At 48.4% G+C, this 20,471-nt stretch overlaps 1 protein-coding gene across 1 annotated transcript; it reads right to left on the bottom strand.

The window, feature by feature from the left end:
* Window positions 1-436: 436 nt before the first annotated feature.
* Window positions 437-20,455, bottom strand: tmem116 (transmembrane protein 116). The gene is made up of 8 exons (XM_039742534.1): window positions 20,208-20,455; window positions 11,207-11,311; window positions 10,958-11,007; window positions 9,067-9,150; window positions 5,481-5,619; window positions 4,034-4,178; window positions 2,827-2,903; window positions 437-1,246 (listed from the first exon to the last, which is right to left on the bottom strand). The coding sequence occupies exons 1-8, from the start codon at window positions 20,304-20,306 to the stop codon at window positions 1,034-1,036; spliced, it is 912 nt and encodes a 303-aa protein (XP_039598468.1). The 5' UTR covers window positions 20,307-20,455; the 3' UTR covers window positions 437-1,033.
* Window positions 20,456-20,471: the final 16 nt, after the last annotated feature.

Here is a 20,471-nt window from a genome sequence, read left to right as displayed (position 1 = left end):
AAGGTGAGGCCAGCGCCAGTGGACATATCAAACAAGTCGCCCGGCTGAAACTGGGCACAGGGAGCCAACATTTGCCCATCAGGCAGAACATCAAACCCTGTGGGGCTGAGCACAGCATTCAAGGCAGCACAAGGAAGGGACCACCCACACTCAGAGGGTCCGCTTTCCAGTGTCCTGGCCCACACTCTCATTACTCCCACTTGTACTGAGACAGGCCGTTGTGACCCTTCCTGATGAAACGTGTGCCAGTCGATTTGACCACGGAATGTTCTGTCTGGACTCTGAGCAGGCCTGCGGTTTGTGCCCATGCTTTTCCTGCCTTTATTTGTCTTCCCAGTACCTTGGCGATGGTCTGCCTGGCCCAAGCCTTTGTTTGCTTATTTAGCACTAGCAGCGCCTCAGTTAGCGAGAAAACACAAAAGAAATAATAAAAAAATACAAAAAAACAAAAGATAATTTAATAAAAATGCAGCAAGTTAGACGTTGGCACTGCCTTTTGACAGTCATGTCAGCCTTTCACCTTCCCTCTATGCCCACAAAGATGGCAGACAGCACCATGCCAACAGTACAACACAACACAACACAGGGTCTGCCTACCTGCCACCTGCTCACATGACCCTCAATGGTGGTCTTTCAGGAGGGTTTGCTGTGCCAGTTTCAGTCTGGGGTGGGTATGGTGGGCACAGGTGATCACGGACTCAAATAGGAGAAGTGCAGGCCAACATCACCGGACCCTTGAGGGTTGGCATCTGGGCACCATTCAATGATGTTTTACAGTGCCCCTCGCTCAAGTCCCCCACATGTGAAGGTGAAGCCCCATCAGCATGTCACGCCAGGCACAGTCCGTTCTCCTTCCAGATCCTTCCACTTCCTTGACAGCCTGACTCTGGCATGGTGCCCACCTGAGGCTCCACCCCCGCCTAGAGTCACATGGCACACAGTTCACAAATGGCAATGCTCCACCCCACAACTCAAAAAGCTACCAGCCTTTAGGAGTCCGTGCCAGCCTGTCCAAAAACCGTATCTGAAACCCTCAGCAAGCGCCATCATGAGTGGGCACCTCAGGTTTGCTTGAAGTGCTGAATTTCGGGAAGTTGAGGGTGGCATACGACTTCTTCTGGCAGCGTAGCAAAGGGGTCTGCGTGTCCACGTCCCTGCAGGCCGCCTTCTTCATGAAGCGCAGCAAGTGCTGAGTCCAGCCGTACACAAAGCAGTTCAGCAGCCCCTGGGAGGCGGACGTCAGGGCCTGCAAAAGAGGGAGCGGCACCATCAGCTTGGTGGTCTCGCCGTCTGCACCCCACAGAAACAACAAAACACGGCAATGCCATCTACCAGAGGTACAGAGCGGGCTTGTTGGCTGCCACCTCCAGAAGATGGCGATCGAGAAGGGAGACCCCCCTGGGCAGTGTGGACCACCACTATCTGTGACCTGCAGTCAGCCTACGAGGACAAGGTGGCACTCCGGTCCACATGCAAAACCTGGACAGGCTGGTCCCCCACCAAAAGTGTGATGCCTGATTACAGGTGACCTGCAGCTGGCCTACAAAGAGAGGATGGCACCACTTGGGCACAGCTGGCACCAAGGGTACAATGTGACCTTTCCTTTCTCATGTGCCTTCTACACTGGCCAGTCTTTGTGTTTGGAGAGACACCAACTTGGGGGGGGGTCTCTGAGGGTCTTAAATGCAACTCCAGAAATTCTCCAATCCGTCAGCAATGGAGGGGTAAAGACAGAGGAGGAGGAGCCCCCTGGAAATGAGCATTGATAAGGTGGGCTGCAGGAGAAGGAGATGGTGAAGAGCTTTAAACAAATGGGTGGGCGCCACAAAAAAGGCCCCAATAGGCTCCCCTTTCTGATGACACTTGTCACCTTCAACGTGCATGACAAGCGGCTGGGGATGTTCCAACAGTCCATAGTGGCCAACCTGTTGAATGAGTCAGTGGCAGGAAAGAGGGGCCGTCAGGGGCAACAGTGACAATCGTCAGCTTGGAGTGCCATCGGTCACCGGGCAGACTGCTAATCCATCAGGCCCACCCTCACCCCGTTCAGTCACAACTCCAGGGGGGCAACACTGAAACTCAGACCCATGCGGCGGGCTGCACTTTGATTTGCGTTCTGAGCCAGCGAGGGTCATATAGCGCCTGTCATATTCGTCACGCACTGCTATAGTGGGCTTCTCATTCCTCGTCTGTGTTATACATTGCCTTGTATTCACCTGTGTGTCTGTCTTTCTGGTATATAGCGCCTTTCACTTGTATGACTGTGATGTAGTCAGTTTTATTCACCCATCATATACAGCCATTTACCTCTACTTTATATAGCGCCTTTCAGTTCTCTGTATTCTGTATAGCGACTGGTATTCACCTGTTGGGCTGGCTGTCAGTCTGTTACCATTCTAACTGTATATTTTATAGCGCCCTTCATTTCTACTCTCCTATCTATTGCTCTGTTATTATGCAGTGCCTTACCTATCTGTGTGTCTCTCGGTTTATAGCGCCTTTTCTCTGTCTCTATTGTCCTATCTGTGTCTCTCTATTGTCCTCTCTATCATATAGCGCCTTTCCTCTCTCTCTCTCCCCCTATACTGCCCTCTCCAGCCCCTCAGCCTGAACGTCTCCTTTCATTTCTGTGACTTTGAAACTCAAACTGGCCCACCTAAGGGCACCACCGAGGAGCTCTGCCCGTGTTCTCCTGCACGCCTGGCACACCTTTGTATTTGTCTACTAAACAAACCACAGCAGGGGAGTCTCAAAGCCCCTCTTGTGCCCCTCGTCCTCATGTTTAAGCGGACCACCCCCACCCCCACTCCCCACGCCGGTCACTACCTGAATGATGTACAGGCCAGCATAGACCTTCTCGGGCCCGTCGGGTTTGATCAGCTTCAGGACCAGCAGAAGGATTGCTGTGGAGAAAGAGAAATAAAAAAGAAATCAAAAAATGAGCACCACACAGCGGACAGCAGGCGGCTCGGAGCAAAGGTGACAGTGCGGTGGTGGGCACGGGGGTCCTGGGCTTGAAATCCCAAGGATGTGAGGTCACCTTGTGAAGGTCACCGAGCCCCTGCATGTCCCTGAGCTCTCGAATGCCCCCACTAAACTGAACGAGTTGTGTGGAGAGAAACGAGCGAAGAGCAGAGAAGAAGAGCGAGACATGACATGTAGGACAGCAGAGGGGCCACAGCGGCAGAAGACCACCCTGAGCTCCTCTGCTGTGCTGTCAGTGAGACTACAGCTGGTGGGACAAACCTCCACAACTCCACGGATCAGGTCTGTGTTTGGTGGCAGGGGTTCGGGCGGGAGGTGGGTGGTCTTTTCTTGGCACACTTGGTCCCTTAAGAACACCCTTCTGAATGCCACAGGGTGCTGACTGTCCTTCTACGCCCACAGTCTGCTCTTTCACTTTTCAATGTCACTAAACTCAGGATGGTCCCACAGACGTGACCGCGACTTCCATTAACTCCAGTGGAGTGTCAGTGTTGTGTGTGTGTGTCTCCGTCTCTCTGTCTGTGTGTGTTTGTCTGTCTGTTCACATCGATGTCTCCCCAGGGACTCTTCCTACTCGGTGCCCACTGTTTGCTGCAATGCCCTCCAGCTCTCCCATGACACAGCTCTGACGATGGCGTGGCCCGTGCCGTCCCCAGGTCCCAGTCCAACAGAGGGGCCACGTGGCGAGGGTCCAGTCGTACACGTGGCCAATACAAGTACAGGAACGGTGGGATTCCATCACCCTAAGGAATGTTCTCAGCACCTTATGGAGGCCCAAGTGGGGGTCCTACTGGGTAGTGAAGCAGCCATCGAGGGTCTCATTGCTCTCACATGGCCTCATTACATCTGTAGTGGCCGCACATTACATATTGTGCCGTTTGTGTTTCTGAAGTGCACATGGCTCTGGACACTGAGGGGGGCACCCCCCCACCCACCACCACCATCAACATGCGAAAACAACAAGTGGGCACCATTTATGGCCCACAGATGTGCCCCTAGTGGCTAATTTCTATGCAGTACGTCTGTCACAGGACCTCCTTTGACCTACCTGGACCCCAGCAGCAGAGGAAGACACTAGGGTAGAGGATGACCCGCCGTTCAATGACGCTGATGTTGGCCCACTGCTGGTCTCCCAGATACCCGCTGAGGTGGACGGTTTTCTTGTAGAGGGTCCGAGCCTTGACCAGCATGACCTGCAGGAAGATGAAGAGACTCGACTGTAACTGGACACCATGTGCTCTGGGCAAGTCGTGTCTTCTCACAATGCAACACCCGGCCCATTCCCTATTGGTCAAATGGCTGAAACCCCACCATCCAACAAATGGGAAGGTGGTCCGGGTGCTCACAGATCACGAGTTGAGCCTGAGAAGAACCTCATAACGGCTTTAGTGGCCTCTTCATCTGGAATCCACATGGATGCTCACCACGGTGCCCTCGGGTTAATAACACGTGTCTGTGTATCTAAAGTCGGCCCGACCTGAAGAGCACGCAGGAATGCGACGAGCGCAAATTCATTACTTGGCCATATGGTGCCGGGGGGGCCGGGGGGCCGGTGTGCTGCCACTTGCTGATGTGAATACAAACATAAAAAAAGAAAATCACAAGGCCTGTCAGCCATAATGAGAGCGTCATCAGAGGCGGGCCGAGTGACACGAGACCGCTTTACAGCCATTGTCTGCCTGTCACACCTCTCTGGGGACTTTTGGCAGCGCTGACTTTTAGTCCACTTAGGAAGGCAATTAAGAGAAAAACACAAACAGAAACGGGGAAGTTTGAAAAAGTCCAAAGGTGCGAAGTCCAAGTGTAAGGAAGACGGGCAGAGCAACAGGCAGAGCAACGGGCACAGGCTGAGGGGTGGCGGCTCTCCAGGTCCCACCTTCTCTTTCTTTGTAACTGTCATTCTTTATTGTCATTCTAATGTGTGTGTGTGTGTGTGTGTGTAACCGTTTGTCTACTTTCTTTGGAAAAAATAAATTCCCCCCAAGAGACAAATAAAGTTCTATCTATTATATAGTGCCTCGCTGTATTTACTATATAGTGCCTTACATTTTGTTATAGCGCCTTTCAGTATCTATTTACTATATAGCGCCTTTCAGTATCTATTTATTATATAGCGCCTTTCAGTATCTGTTTATTATATAGCGCCTTTCAGTATCTATTTACTATATAGCGCCTTTCAGTATCTATTTATTATATAGCACCTTTCAGTATCTATCCCCCATATAAATCCTTTCTTTTCTATCTGTCTATCAATCTACAGACCTGAACAAATTTGTTCAGAGTTCTCTGTGAAAAAAGAAGACCCCCCATTTGTCTCAGAATTAACTTGAAACTGACCCGTGTAATCGGCCCCCCATTGGCCAGGATTTGTCGTCGACTTGTGAAATGAGCACAGTGCCACTCCTTGGTCTACCTTGAAGCCAGATGTCCTTGTTTTTTGGTGGGAGGTACATTAGTTTTGGCGACAGCAAAATTCAGACGCTCGAGGTTCTTACCAGAATTCCTATGAAGGTGGCAAAGAAGGCCAGCAGGAAAATTGCAATCCTGTAGTAGAGAAGCCCGGGACAGATGTGTGAGGGGACATCGCCAAAATCTGCGGCAGGGTCCAGCAGCGACCTGTGCATCAGGAGACATCTAGAGGAACGAGAGACAACACATCAGACTTTGACAGCCATAATGTCCTACCCTCATAAATTGGGCCGACATGAGATTTGTGCCATGAAAAAGTGAATTACTGTGACATGAAACATGAACTCTCTCATTTAGCAAACTTCAGCTTTACAGTCAACCTTAAGTGATGTCAGGGGGCCCCCGCCATGATCTTCAAGTAAATGGCGAGCAGTAGGAGAATCGGCTCAGTGGGACAAAAACAAGAAGTGGACCCGCTTTTCATCGGTGGCACCGCCCAAGGATTTCCAGCAGCACCTCCCTGTCCTTGTGTGACTGTCGGTATCAGGGCCGCTCACTATCTGCTCTTGCCTTCCATTGCTTGAGTAATAAAAACTTAACAACGTCACGGCGAGTGCTGCGGTCACACCTTGAAAAAACAGGAGCCAACGACTCGCAGTCACTGGTTTTTCCAGGTTGGGTTTCGGCCTTGAGAACATGAGGGGAACTCCACCACATACCTGCAAGTCAAAGAAAACCACCAGCTCTCAACACTAACCTGCCTGGTGCACCGTTCACAACGCGAGAGACCACCGGCCACACTGACGTTAAGGGGAGTGGGCTACACGTCGTGCACAACCAGATGGAAAACAAAAACATCGAACCTACCAGCTGGCTCTGCTACCAAAAACGAGGAAGGTAGGAAATCATTTAGGACCAGACGAATAAACGAGGACCAGGGAGCAAGTAAGGCTCAAAAACGAACAAAGTCAGGGTCACACACATGTGCTTAGGGGTCAGCCAAAGGGTCCGACTCAGGGTGGTCAGACAGGAGAAAAGGGTTGGAGATGAGTATCAATGCCTACAGACCTACAGAAGACAAACTCATTCTCTCCAAACACTCCCGTCCCTGATGACCTCACTTCCATGTCTGATGACCTCACCACCATCCCGTCCTCCTTGCTGCCGCCTGCCGAATAAGGACCACCCATGAAGTCATTGTTATTGTTCTTTGGGTCTTGTGCTGGCACTTTACAGGCCCGTATCGATCTTCTATGGCTGCCCCTTACTTCACAATATACAGAGAGGGTCCCCAAACCTTTTTTTCCTTTCTGTACGTTTTGCCGTATTACATCAGAAAATCTCAACGTGCACTAAAGTACCAGGAGAAGCACCTACAGTATAGGATGACACGCCCGATCGGCTCGTAAACTTGGATGAACAGGCAGCGCCTGCCATGATCTTCACACACACAACGCCGTCATGTCACCAGGGGTATACGTGGCCGCCCGGTGGATCATCTTCTTGGCTCTGCTGGTAGATCCCATTCCATGACGAGAGAGGTGTGGCACTCCTGTCTCTCCTGTGAAGTGACTGCCTTGGCCCCACATCCTAGAAAGCCCCTGCAGAACAACGCGTGATGTTGGACCCCAAACCCGATGTGGAGGAACCTCCCTCGTGTTGTTCAAGCCTCCCTAAAGCTAGAGCTCGCTGGGCTTAAAACGCCGTCATTTTTGCTGGTGCCGCTGTGCCTGGTTTTATTTTGAGCTGGGGATACTCAGCTGGCACCCTGGCATTCAAAGCGGCATATACAATTCTTTCACACCAGCCACACACTTTCAGGATTGATGACCTGGGAACGCGGCAACAACTGCCCAACAAAATGCCAGCGTCCATGAAAAGCACAATCTTCCTTCTTCTTTCAGCTGCTCCTGTTAGAGGTCACCACAGCGGATCATCTCCCCGTCCTCTGCGTCTTAACACTCGCCACCTTCACATCCTCCGTCACCACACCCATAAACACAACCAAGACGGTAAAATAATTCAACGTTTGGACAACACGATTCCTCGATGCACACTAATTTCGAAATCTGGTCCCAAACCCACACACCTATACTTTCAGAAGACATGGACATCACTAATGCATCCTGGAGAGGAATTAAGGAACCATCAGCTTCAAAACATTAATAAAAAACAAAAGTAGACGGACCCCCATACCCCTAAAGTGTCACTGTGACACATTCATGATTGGGGTTTCTCAACCAATCGGTCGCGTGGTGCTATTCTTTATGATGGCAGTCGGTCAGGGTGGGCCGTGTAGACCACCCCAAAGCTCCAACATCTCAAATCTCCGCTTTTTTACGATTGTCTTTGATTAACCAAAGGGGCTCCCTCTGGTGGGTTTCTTAGACACATGAGAAAAAGCAGGTTGTGACATTCAAAACTGTTGAGAAAATTGTCCTAGGTGGCCAATTCTCCCAGCTGGTCCATGCCATGTCCAAAGCTTCACCACCTTAATAAGACTGCTTTGCCAGGACTGGTGTGGAGACTACAGGCTCCTTGCCACATGTTGGACCTCTTAGCTGGTAACTGGCACACTGACCCTCGACACAGACAACCCACAGGGCACTGTGCCCAGCTGTAACTCTGCGGACAGACACAGCTACATCATTACATTTCTGACAACAGGACCGTCTCAGGCGCCAAAGACCTGATCATCAACAATGAGGTGGCACCAAGAGAAAAAGATCTCTCTCTCTCTTGACACATCTGTGCCAAGATAGACAATCACACATGAGGGCAGCACTTAGAGACTTCAGGGACAGAAGGTAGACCACTCTTCAGTCCGCAGAAAGGGGTCAACAGTCTTGGCATGAAATCCACTGATATGCAAACATCTCGCCAAACTCTTGAGATGCCCGGCAGACTCGGAACTTGCTGGCTGCTCAGCTCAGGACCACCAAGGACTATGGAGGACTCCTCCGTCTGAAAAGCAATCAGCTTCACTCCACACCTCGGCCGTCCTGCACAGTACCCGGACCACTGGAATACGGTGAGTCTCTGATGGGGACCACCTAATTGTGGATCGGTCTTTGATTCAGTGTGGTTTGTGTTCTCCTGACGTCTCTCAAAAAAGGTCGCCATCTCTGGCCTAACTCCTCTTGACAATCTGACTGCGGGGGGTGCCTGGGTCCCGGGGGGCCGGCGCGCCCTCTTTAATGGAAGCTGTCACCCACATGCCACACATGTCACTTCTGCTTTCATCTTGCGACGTGACTGAGGGGCAGATTTCCAGAGTGCCTATTAGACTTCAATGAGCTTAGGTCTGCCATGACTGGAGGTCTTTACGGTCAAGGATTCGGTCCCTTGTGATATTTGGTAATATTTTGTAACAATTCCGACTTAGTGTTTTGTCAGGGACGCCATTTTAGGTCCTCAGTCGCCGCCATTTTGTTACCCCGTCGTTCCCTGCGTTACTAGGGCCAGGCCATCCACCCCAATGCCTACCATATGTTTACCTGCACCCCGTGTCGTGTTCAAGGCCTTCTTTGTCTGTCGCTGGTATTACTGACTGTGGACCACCGGAGACGAGCGGGAAATAAAATGTCGATGTTGTGTACGCGACGATCAAATTGAACAGAAGTCACGCAGACACACACACACACAGAGAGGAAATTGAGGAAAGGAGCATACTTGTACGGCTCGGAGAAGTTCTGGTAGCACTCCGCTGCATTTCCCACTGCAAACACGGGAGTCATGAGGACCACGGGGATTAGACTGTGGAGATAAAATGAGGAAGGAACATTAGTTCAAATATGGAACACCAAAAAGACGACACGTAAAACATGAAGAAGACGATTCCATCCATGACTAACTTCCCAAAATGACCTCTTGGGACAAATCAAGAACGATCATAAAGGGGAGACCACCATGTTACATAACCTTTGATTGAGACAGACCCCACCCACCTGTGGTCACATGGTATACTGATTAACATATTTCACACACACACACACACAGGAACAGAAATAAGAGTAGAAGGTGCAGTTCCCAAACCTTCAGCATAATGTTGGCCTTCCATCTTCCTCTACCTCCAGCTGCTCTCTGCCCTGATCGGCTTTTCCCTGAGATCATCCCTGCCCATCACCCTTTTTTCTTCACCCCCCACCATTGCACTCTCTGTGCTACCCAAGTCCTCCTACTCTTACTACGGCCATGTGGCGCGTTTCCCTGAGGGTGATCTGGCTCATAAGATCTCCATTGTTGGGGACCCGAGTGGCTGGACCAGGCCAAGGGGTCGCCCACATAACACCTGGCTGCGGCAGATAGAGGGTCATTTCTGGAAGGTGGGACTGGACTGCGTGTCTGTCTGGGGGGTTGCAAACCGGGATCCCAAGTTGTTTCATTGAGTAGTGGGTGCAGCAACACGCTATGCCAGTGCAGGCTCGCCAACCTGACTTGACTTGTTTGTTGGAGTAACAAATTCAATGCATTTATTACTATAAAAGCTTGTGGCCATCTGTTGGAATGACAAATGCAGTGCACATGTCTATTCTATATGCTGTTTCAGTATGGGATCTGTAAAGACAGTGTTAATGCTTGTGATGCACCATCTGTTGAAATGACACATGACAATGACGTGGGCACAGCCATCCTGGAATGCCATTGACAAGATGTTGCTAAAGATGGATGACTGCAATATAAGCCTGTTTTATAAGCCATTTGGTATGGAATTCGTAAAGGCAGTGTTAAGGTTTGCACCATCTGCTGGAATGAAAGGCTTTGCCTTTTATTACTACACATTTCATTCCAACAGATGGTGCATCACAAAGAGAGACACACAGGTGGACAGACGCATATCCTTTTATTAAGGTGGAGATGTCTGAAGTGGATCTGACGGGGTGCCGAGATGTTCCTGCTGGTATTTCACGAGACTTGGGAAGGGCAGGGTGACAGATGCCATTTGAGTTTGTTATTTCAAATGTGGGGCAGCAGTGTGGGTCCAGGGTGGCACGGTGGCGCAGTGGGTAGCGCTGCTGCCTTGCACTAAGGAGACCCGGGTTCGCTTCCCGGGTCCTCCCTGTGTGGAGTTTGCACGTTCTCCCTGTGTCTGCGTGGGTTTCCTCCCACAGTCCAAAGACATGCAGGTTAGGTGCATTGGCGATCCTAACTTGTCCCGAGTGTGTGCTTGGTGTGTGTGTGCCCTGCGGTGAGCTGGCGCCCTGCCCGGGGTTTGTTTCCTGCCTTATGCCCTGTGCTGGCTCGAATTGGCTCCCGTGACCCTGTGTTAGGATATAGCGGGTTGGATGATGATGACTGCTGACTGACTGACAGTGGGGGTGCAATGCAGGACAAGACAGAGAGGTGTTCAGACTGATGGTTCAGACGTGATGTGCTTTTATAAACCCACCGCACACCTGAACATGCAAAGCCTCCTCACAGCCAAGACATGTGAAGCTGCAGCAGCTGATGGCCTCTGTGACGTGTGACTTGTGTTGACTTACAGAAGTTTAACGAGGTGACACTGTAAAGACAGAAGGGCCCGCTAGTGTCCTCAATCCACTGTGCATTTCGAGTTCCTTACCTCGACAGAATTATCGCAGCTTTGCTCCACTGATTGGCGCAGTCGGTGATCTGTAACAAAATTTAAAGAGCACCATTAGGACAGGCAGCTGAGGTAACAGTGACAGTGACAGTCGCACCGTGAGGTGACATCAACTCAAAAGGCAGAACATTTATTAGTGTCACCCGCCCTCGGCAATGACCCAGAAACGAGAGGCCGAGTGACACCACCAGGTGAAGGTCACTTCATTAATTGTACCTCTGGACTCACCTTGGGGGAGAAGCTGCTTGTATTCCTGTTGCATTTCTCCTTTAAATTCTGATAAAGGACCACAGTGTAGTTGACCGTGTAGAGGAACGAAGCGATGTAAAAAATCTGAAAAACAAAAACACGACACGACATAACAAAAGAAAAGGGGGTCCACATCTACAATGGTAACAGCACCTGGGCAAAGACGCTTGAGCCAATAAGTGGGCTTTTATAGGACTGTGCACATTACTGCTGTTGCGGTGCGCGGGTGAGAAAAATTCAATTTCGACATTTACGTCTCACAGTGAAACCCTGGTGGAGTCTGCTGAATTCCTTCACCTCCATTTCAACAAAGTCACAGTTAATGTTCACGGGCACAGTCAGCCTGACTGCCATTGTCACCACGCAGCTAAAGACGGGGGACTGGAAGTGCGCCCTGAATGAGGTCACTGAGTCATCTGAGAGTGTTGATCGAATGCAGAAAAAGAACAAAAAAAATACAAATATATATATATATATATACTGTATATACTGTATCCTCCATGCGAAAGAGCACTGACGTGAACTTCTGTATACGCATTACAGCAAACGTACAACACCAGGTCTGTTTGACAATTTGGTTTTGGTCACAGACAGATAGAAAGGCACTATATAAGACAGACAGACAGAGACTGTGTACATGAAAGAGTGCGTACAATACACAGATAGATAGATAGATAGATAGATAGATAAAGATATAATAGATAGATAGATAGATAGATAGATGTGAAAGGCGCTATATAATAGATAGATTGAAAGGCGCTATATAATTAATTGATAGATAGATAGATAGATATAGATAGATAGATAGATAGATATGTGAAGGCACTACTAATATAGATAGATAGATAGATAGATTGAAAGGCGCTATATAATAGATAGATAGATAGATAGATAGATAGATAGATAGATAGATAGATTGAAAGGCGCTATATAATAGATAGATAGATAGATAGATAGATAGATAGATAGATAGATGGATAGATAGACAGTGAAAGGCGCTATATAACAGACAGACAGAACTTTATTTCTGTGACTTTTCTCACAGGTGCACCACAGATACAGTAAGTGAACTCCTTATTATTTATTTTGCTATTAAAAACACATAAGGATTCCTAAGAAAGGTTGTATCTCCCGGTGCCCTCCTCTGCTATGGCGTGAGTCTGTGCCTCTCAATTCGTATTGATTTGCTCTGTCACAGCTGCGCCTCATTCAGACGTAACACAAATTAAGCGTGCTGGACGTCCTGAGTCGATCGCGGGTGCATCGGGCCCAAGGCAGGAAGTAAAGATGGAGAGGGGATTAGTCGGCTGGCCGTCCCCAGTCACACACAAAGCCAGATGCACACGGTGACAGCTCAGTGTCCTTCGTTTTCGTATTTTTAGGAGGTGGGAGAAGAAGGAGAACACCTGGAGGAACACACACACAGACAGTGGGGGAACATGGAGACCCCAGAAGCACGATTTGCGAATGACTCGTTACACTCCACCTGCTCAGAGGTCAACTGCTATTACAAAAATTAGGAGCTATTAAAAGAAAGGCAGAAATGACGGGGCATACGCCACCCCACCGGCAAAGACAACGTCAAGTTCAAGTTCAGGCCTATGTCACGTGCACAGACAAAGCCACCCTGCTTGTTTTACAGTACAGATTGCTGATCAGAGGCCCCTCATGCCCGGAGGCACGTGAACATCCCCAGCAGGGGCTCTGTGAGGTGATTTGTGGCCCGACACGCCTACAGCAGCCATTATGTAATGCCATCCTGTAACTCACCTGCTGCTCACAAAGCAGTTGGAGTCTGAAGTTTGATCGGCGCACTCTTGTTGTTTCAGTCGCTCATGTGACGCTCCGCAGGTAGCGAGCTAACCAATCACCACACAGCAAACCCCTGCAAGAATTCATACCTTGAAACCAGTCCAGTGACTTGATGACTTACCTCAGCAAATATGCCCTGTAAACAAGCAACCGTAGCTAACACAGTGCCAGCCAGGGGCACAGCCGGGCAGCATGAGCCACACACGGGGGCCTCAGAATACAATACCCTAGTCTGATTACCCACAATGACAAGCAAAATGTTGGACATGGGGGTACACCGCCGTAATTCGGGCTGTTCCTAAAACAAGTCATGATTTACGTTGTGAGGTAAAAGTACATAATAAACAATAATATTTGAAATATGAAAAGGGGTGCTGTACTTGAAATGTTTCAAGTCAAAATATTTTTGACTATAATAGAAATGTGTCACTTGTCACCATCTGGGCTAGTCAAACATCAAAATGAACCTCATATTCATGATCAGCAACCTTAATATAGTCTGCAACGATACCCCACATGCTTAGGTTTGAAAGGTGCCACTTATCACCCTCTGATGGGGGTCCATAGAGGGGTAGTAAAAGGTCAAACATCAAACAAAAACCTCAAATTCATTTTCAGCAACCTTATTATAGTCTAAAATGATACCCCCACATACTTATGTTTGAAACATGTCATTTGTCACCTTCTAATCGAGGTCCACAGAAGGCTAGTAGAAGGTCAAACATCAAAAATAACCTCATATTCATGAATAGCAACATTAATATTGTCTAAAATGATACCCCATGTGCTCAGGTTTGAAATGTGTCACTTGTCACCCCCTGATGGGGGTCTATAGAGGGCTAGTAAAGTGTCAAACATCAAAAATACCCCCATATTTGTGATCAGCAACTCTGAAATAGTCTAAAATGAATTGGTCCTGTTGAACTTTCTGGGAGTGGCTCTTGGAGGGCTAGGACCACCGGTAAGGAATCAAAAATATCATCATCTTCATGATCAGCCGTCTCGAAACAGCATAAAATGACATCCCATATACGTACATTATTGAACCCCATTTTCTTCTATGTTTTGACCCCTTGTATACCATTAGGAGGTCCTCTGGGGTTGGTTGAGGTGGCATCTACAACTTCAAGTGCTTTTTGACACCTATTGGTTTATTCTTTACTCTAAGGGTGCAATTATCTGGAAAAAACAGGGTCCAAAAAAATAGCCTAGAAATTATGAATTTCTGGGGTCTAAGGTGCTCAGCCATCTTCTTTTTGTGACACATCAGGGTTGGCAGAGGTCCTCCTTGGTTCCTTAGGAGGTCACCCTGGAGGTGGCAGTAGCAGCAGCAGCAGGTATCTTTGGCCTTGACTGGATCTCCATGTGAGCGGCTGCTGCTGCCACCATCCAATGTCACAATCCAAGAGTGACGTCCTAAAAAGCCAAGGGGCATGTCTGCCAACCCTGAAGTGTCACAAATAAAAAACCTTGGCTGGATTTGTGGCCCTTGTGTGCGTCTCTTTGTGTGCCATGTTATTTTCTATCCCACTTAATCCAATTCAGGGTCCCGGTGTTTGGGGTGCTGGCGTCTATTGCAGCCAGCTCAGGGGGTACAAGGCAGGAACAAACTCTGGTAAGCATGCCAGTCCATCACATGTGCCAATTTAGCATTGCCAGCTCCTTAAACCTGCATGTCTTTGGACTATGGGAGGACCCCCACACAGATACGGAGAGAACATGGCAGAGTCTACAAAGGTGGCATGAGCCCAGGTCTCCTTACTGGGTGCTGCGCCACTGTGCTGCCCTCTTTGTATGTGCGAATGTAAAATATGAACTGTCGTGCCTGTGACTTTGCTTTTGCTTTTTCTTTAAGGACGATCATTTGAGTTCAAGTTCAAGTCTACCGTCACCAGTCGCAGAACAGTTACTTTCACAAGACAGTTGGCACGTCTACAGACGTGCAGGGTGGGCAGGTTGTTAGGACTTTAAAAAAAAAAATAAATAAATTAAAAGAAGCAGGAAGGAGCCGAACTGAGGAAACGCCCTGACATCACAAACAAATGTGCTTAAAAATAAATGGAGGAAGAAGGCCTGACAGTGACAGTGCAAAGCAGTGACCGAGAAGGTGACACGTGAGCCGAGCACAGGCAAGGAGCTGGAAAGTGACAGTAATTATTGAGGCACATAAGAAATCGGCGCCGGCTGAGAAAAGGCCACTTCTGAGGACCACCTCTGAACAGCTCTGCCTGGAGTCAGGGAGTGCTGGCGAGAATTCCAACAGGCGGTTACGTAAGACGGTCAGCACCACGGGGCGAGGAGAAAGTCGGCCACGTCTGCGAGATCGCTGCCAGCAGCTGGAGCCACACAAAGAGAAACTAAAAACCAATATGTGCCCACCACACCCCCAAAATGTGTGCTAGGGGACCGGACATGCATGCCACAGCGGTGACAAGGACGAAGCACTTGGCATAGAGGATGGTGTCAGTGACATCACATTTGACAGGATGCCCAGCTGGCACAGTTGATACACTGCAGTGATGCACGCAGAGTCAATGGTGGGAAATGAACTTCGATTTGCATCCCACCATTATTAACAAACACCAGCCCAAGATGAATTTTAGGTACAACAAGTCCATATTTCTCCATCGTAATCAGTCAGTGGACTGACCTCACATGCAGTGCAGTTTCACATCTCTGGGGGTCCTAAGCAGTGTACCTAATTAGAGGACCAAGTGCCAAAATGCCATCTTGTCTGTGATTTATATCAGTTTTTCCTAAAGCGTGGCTGGTGACCTGTTACAAAGCCCGCACGCTGCATGGAGGATATCCAAAGACAAGATCAGAGATACTCCGTTGCTGGACACCTGACCACCTACATGAACTTGTTGGACATCCCATTCCAAGATCATAGGCATTAGCAGGGAGTCGCCCACAACCCTAGATGGAAGGAGGGAGAGACCACTGGGAATTCAGCTGAGCTGTTTTAGGAGGATTTGAACTGCATACCGGCTTGGGCAGATTTGTGGTGCAAGAAACATGGAGTTGGGGCATAGTGGAGTGAAAACAGAGTTGAGTACACAATGAGGGGTCTAAAGCTGCACCTTAGGAGAAGGAGCTGGAAGTCGTAGTGGACTCATGGCAACCTCCACCCAGAAGGAATCAAGGACGTGGATGTCAGGTTATATAGCGCCTTGATGTGTAGGGTCGAAGTCCAAGGAGGTCAGGCTGAAGCTTTACAGCACACTGGTGAGGCCTCATCTGGAGTCCTGTGCACAGTTTAGGTCTCCAGATTACAAAAAAAAGACATAGCAGCACTGAAGAAAGTCCTGAGGAGAGCGACTGACAGAGTCATTAGGGCTGGTGACACCCTGCAAGGCGGTAACCAGAGTTCAGATTAAGACCCCCACACAGACCCTGCTGGGAGACTTGATGAACAGAGCAGCTCATTTACAGAGAGTTGATCATATTTTAAACAATAAACCACAGGGACACTCAGCCATTTCATGCGCAGTGCAGCGATTCCCACTGTTAACGGCGCGTGGACACTCGGATTGTTTGAAACCAGACTAAGGCTGGGAGCATGCGCGGACAACGCGGTGACACACCCACCACAGGACCAGTGACGTGCGGTGAGGGTCAGGGCCTTCGGAGTCAGATTTACAAATATATGAACCCCAAAGAGTCGCTTATTTACTATTCGGTTGGCTGCTGGTTATGTTTCAGATCGCATTCTTTACACACACACAGGTAAGGCGCGTATGTGGCTACGAAAGAACGAGAGACAGAGAGAGCGGACAGAGCGCATTTGCTCCTCACCATCCATGCGTTCTAAATTTGTCGCTGCAATTCCACAATTCCTACTCATTTAATACAAATGACAGTACAGAGAGGTGTACAAAAAAAAAACAATTTCAATTTTGACCTTAACTGAAATATTTAGTTGTTTTTAAACGTTTTTAATTCGAATGCTTTAATCAACCTGAATACAGACTGTTCAACAAAAGGATAACAAGAAACACAAAACAATATTTTATTTAAGGTCAGAATTTAGTTTTTAAATATTGGATTGTTTTTTTTTTTTTTTTCGTAGTCTGATCCCATTTTTTTTATATAAAATTGAAAACCGTTTATGGTCTTTACCTTTATTTGTTATTATCCTTCTCTGCGAAAATCTCCGTCACGTTTTTGTAAAAGTCCTTATTTTCCTTTACTTTTAAAAATCGTAGGTAGAACAAAAAATAAAAATAAACGACCCGCTGCAGTGCACTTCTCCCAACTTATTGGCGCCTCTACGCAGAAGAACAGCAGCGACGAGTACCTGTTGGGCTCACATGCGCCCCCTTTAGGTCGCCACGGGACTGTCTGCCTCACTCACCGTGTGCCTTTTCACGGCGGTTGTACGTCCGATCAGCAAGACTAAATATGTCACACACACACACACATTAAAGATATTAGCTAGACTGGAAAGACAGGGTGTATAACAAAGTGACTGCAAACTTTATATTGGCAACATACAGAGAGACTGCAACAGGCACGCGCCAATCGCAGGCATCAACCCTGTCAGTGTGTGAGGAGAGCGCAGTCTGAGGTGAGGCTCGTCGCTGCTGCACCTTGCATTTAACCCCTGTATTTGATCAGGAAATGCGCAAATTCAGCAATTTTGACTATAAAAATTATCAAAATTATTGGAATCAAACAAAAAACAAATTTATTGCGCAGACCAGTGGACAAATATATTTTATATTAACATTATTAGTTTTACTTTTTTACTTTTCATAATGACTCCTCTGACCGCACATCCCTGCCCAGGACGAATCACCGGAATTGGGACCCGAGTGCAGCAGGTGACAACACCTCACCACCTTTTAATGCAGTGCTATAATTCCCACTGTTGATAATACACGGCCACTCGATGTGTTCGTCGAGTTCCTTCCTGGTGATTTCAGTCTGCGGACAGTCGATCATTTAATGTAGTGCAGTACTTCACATTGTTAATGACCCACAGACACTCTCCATTGTCAAATGCGTTAATGTCGCTCGGATACTCGATCGCTTATTGTAGCACAATAATCTGGACATTTAATGTCGCTTGTTAATAACGCTTGTTTCACGGAGTTCCTCTTTGGAGATTTCAGCTCTCGCTCAGTCGATTGTTTAGTGCTGTGCAGTAATTCCCACCATTTATGATCGGCAGACACTTGATCGTTTACACGTATCGTGTAATTCCCATTGGGCGAGGGGCACTACAGCCCTAGCACAGTCGATTGTCTAATTCGAACAGTTAAAGGCGCGCGGCCACTCGATTGCTTACTGTGGTGCTGTAATTCGCACCTTTAATGGCCGGCGCACAGTCGATCACTTAATGTATCGTGTAATTTGCGTTGTTAATAATGCGCGGACCCCCGATTTTTTCATCGAGTTCCTCCCTGGTGATTTCAGCCCTCGGACAGTCGATTATTTAATGCAGTAACTCGCACTGCTAACGGCGCACGGACACTTTCAGACTTTCATCAAGTCGGGGCTGCGCTGGGGTCCCCCTTCTTGATTTCAGCACGAAACACTGCACAAGAAAATAATAAGGCAGTCAAGTGGGTGCAGCCCCTTCGGATGTTGTCACCTCTTGCGACACCACACTGCTGGGAGGTCTGAGCTGTGAAGGAAGAGTCGAGCCTTTTCAATTTAAGTAAATGAAGATTAAAAGGGGACTCAATTTTTCATCTTACTAAGAACTAGTCCGGTGGATCCCAATTGCCCCATTAAAATGCAACAAGGAGAACACGGGGACACAGGTGGAAATGTGTTAAGGGGGTAAATGTCGCACCAAAATAAGAATGTTCCACAATACGTCTCGACTTGATGTTATTTTTCAGCCATCGAGGTGAGTAGAATGGAGGAGCCTGCTGTTCGTTTGATTTACCCGTCAGAAAATGGCAACGTGGGATGGCAGAGGGTCCTAAATGTGAACACACAAATCGTCTTTTAGGGGGGCTGGACGTCTCCACATGTCTTGAAACAGGACTTGAGAACACGGGCGTCAAAAACGTCTGGAAACAGTAAACTCTACACTGAGAGTCCATCTGAATGAGGACAAGAGCAATTAGAGCTGGGAATCGGGGGCACAGTAGGGTGCAGGCTGGGGGGATTCATTCTGTCACCAGCGTTAGGAGATTTTAATTATCAGCATCAGCACTCCATCTGACGACGGAAACACAACGGGACAGGAGCGGCCAGCGATCATCAATCAGCACAATGTCCCCCTAATTAAGAATGGCAAATAAACAAATAGAAACGGGCAGGATGACAAAGCGCGTCAGGCGACGACAATCCCGATGTTTCCGTGTCACTGCCCGTCATGGCCGCTATTGTTTTCGAGCCGGGCTGACACTTGAAATGCGGGAGCGGGTCCCGAGATGTGGTCGGTGGTCTGTCTCACGTGGGTTTTGAAAGTGCAAGCGGTGCGCGTGGCGCCACCTCATGACAGGCTAATGAAATCGCACCCACGATTTTGGGGATCAGTCCATTAATGTCACCTATCGTTGAATAACTGACCTGTGACCTCGAACGCATGCAGACACACACACAGCCGTCTGTGGGCACAATGAAAAACTGCACAGGTCGCGTGGCTCCCCTCCCCATGAGCGCACATCACCCCATTTAAACAAAATGGACACCTGAAAGCAACAGAAAGCTTAAAATAATTAAAAAAAAAAAAAGGATCTATGTCACTTCAGATTACCCGGAGCGCTGAACACGCCAAAGTGATGTAGTCGTGTCACTCAGAAAGGTAATTACAGGTGGAGTAAACGCCAAGAGAATTTGAGCAATAAGTCAACCTGAAGAAGGGAAAAACAACAACAGCATTCCTGTGTCAGGCCGCGTTCGTGTCAGCCTCCGAAAGGACACAAGTGACAGTCCCTGCTGGCCTCATTTACACGCAAAATGAGACAACTCAACGAGGCGGGACAAGGAGAAGTGAGGCCAGCTGAACATGGCCGTGGTCTCCACTCCACCCGCTGACGATTTCTGACGAGTCTTTTTTCCCAATGTGTCCTTAATCTGCCATTGTCATTTTTTGAGGAATTTCCAACCTTCTACCAAACGACCATTATGTGCCCCTCTTTTTTTACACTAAAATCATGAGATAATGGTGGCCCATCCAGCTCCTCATTGAGACCAAACATCTCACCTCTCCTGCTGGCTGCATATTATAGCAGGCGACGTTGAACTTCCCGGTCTGCTGTTCCTGGTAGAGTAGGACTCCAATCAGCCAGCTGACCCCCAACATCACGTCCGACAAGCTCAAGTAAAAAAGGGGTCTCACCTGTGGAAAAAAAAAAACACATCACTGCAGGCCCACCAGCTGTCAGACGACCAGAATGTTAAAAAAATGGGAGTGTGAAAGGGAGAGCATTCCAGAAACAGACACAACTTGCCAAAGTTCAGCAGCTGG

This window comes from Polypterus senegalus, unplaced genomic scaffold, assembly GCF_016835505.1.
Source record: "Polypterus senegalus isolate Bchr_013 unplaced genomic scaffold, ASM1683550v1 scaffold_2812, whole genome shotgun sequence".
In the NCBI taxonomy this organism is placed as follows: Eukaryota; Metazoa; Chordata; class Cladistia; order Polypteriformes; family Polypteridae; genus Polypterus; species Polypterus senegalus.
The sequence above is the reverse complement of the archived record's forward strand: the minus strand, read 5'-3'. Positions and strand labels throughout refer to the sequence as shown.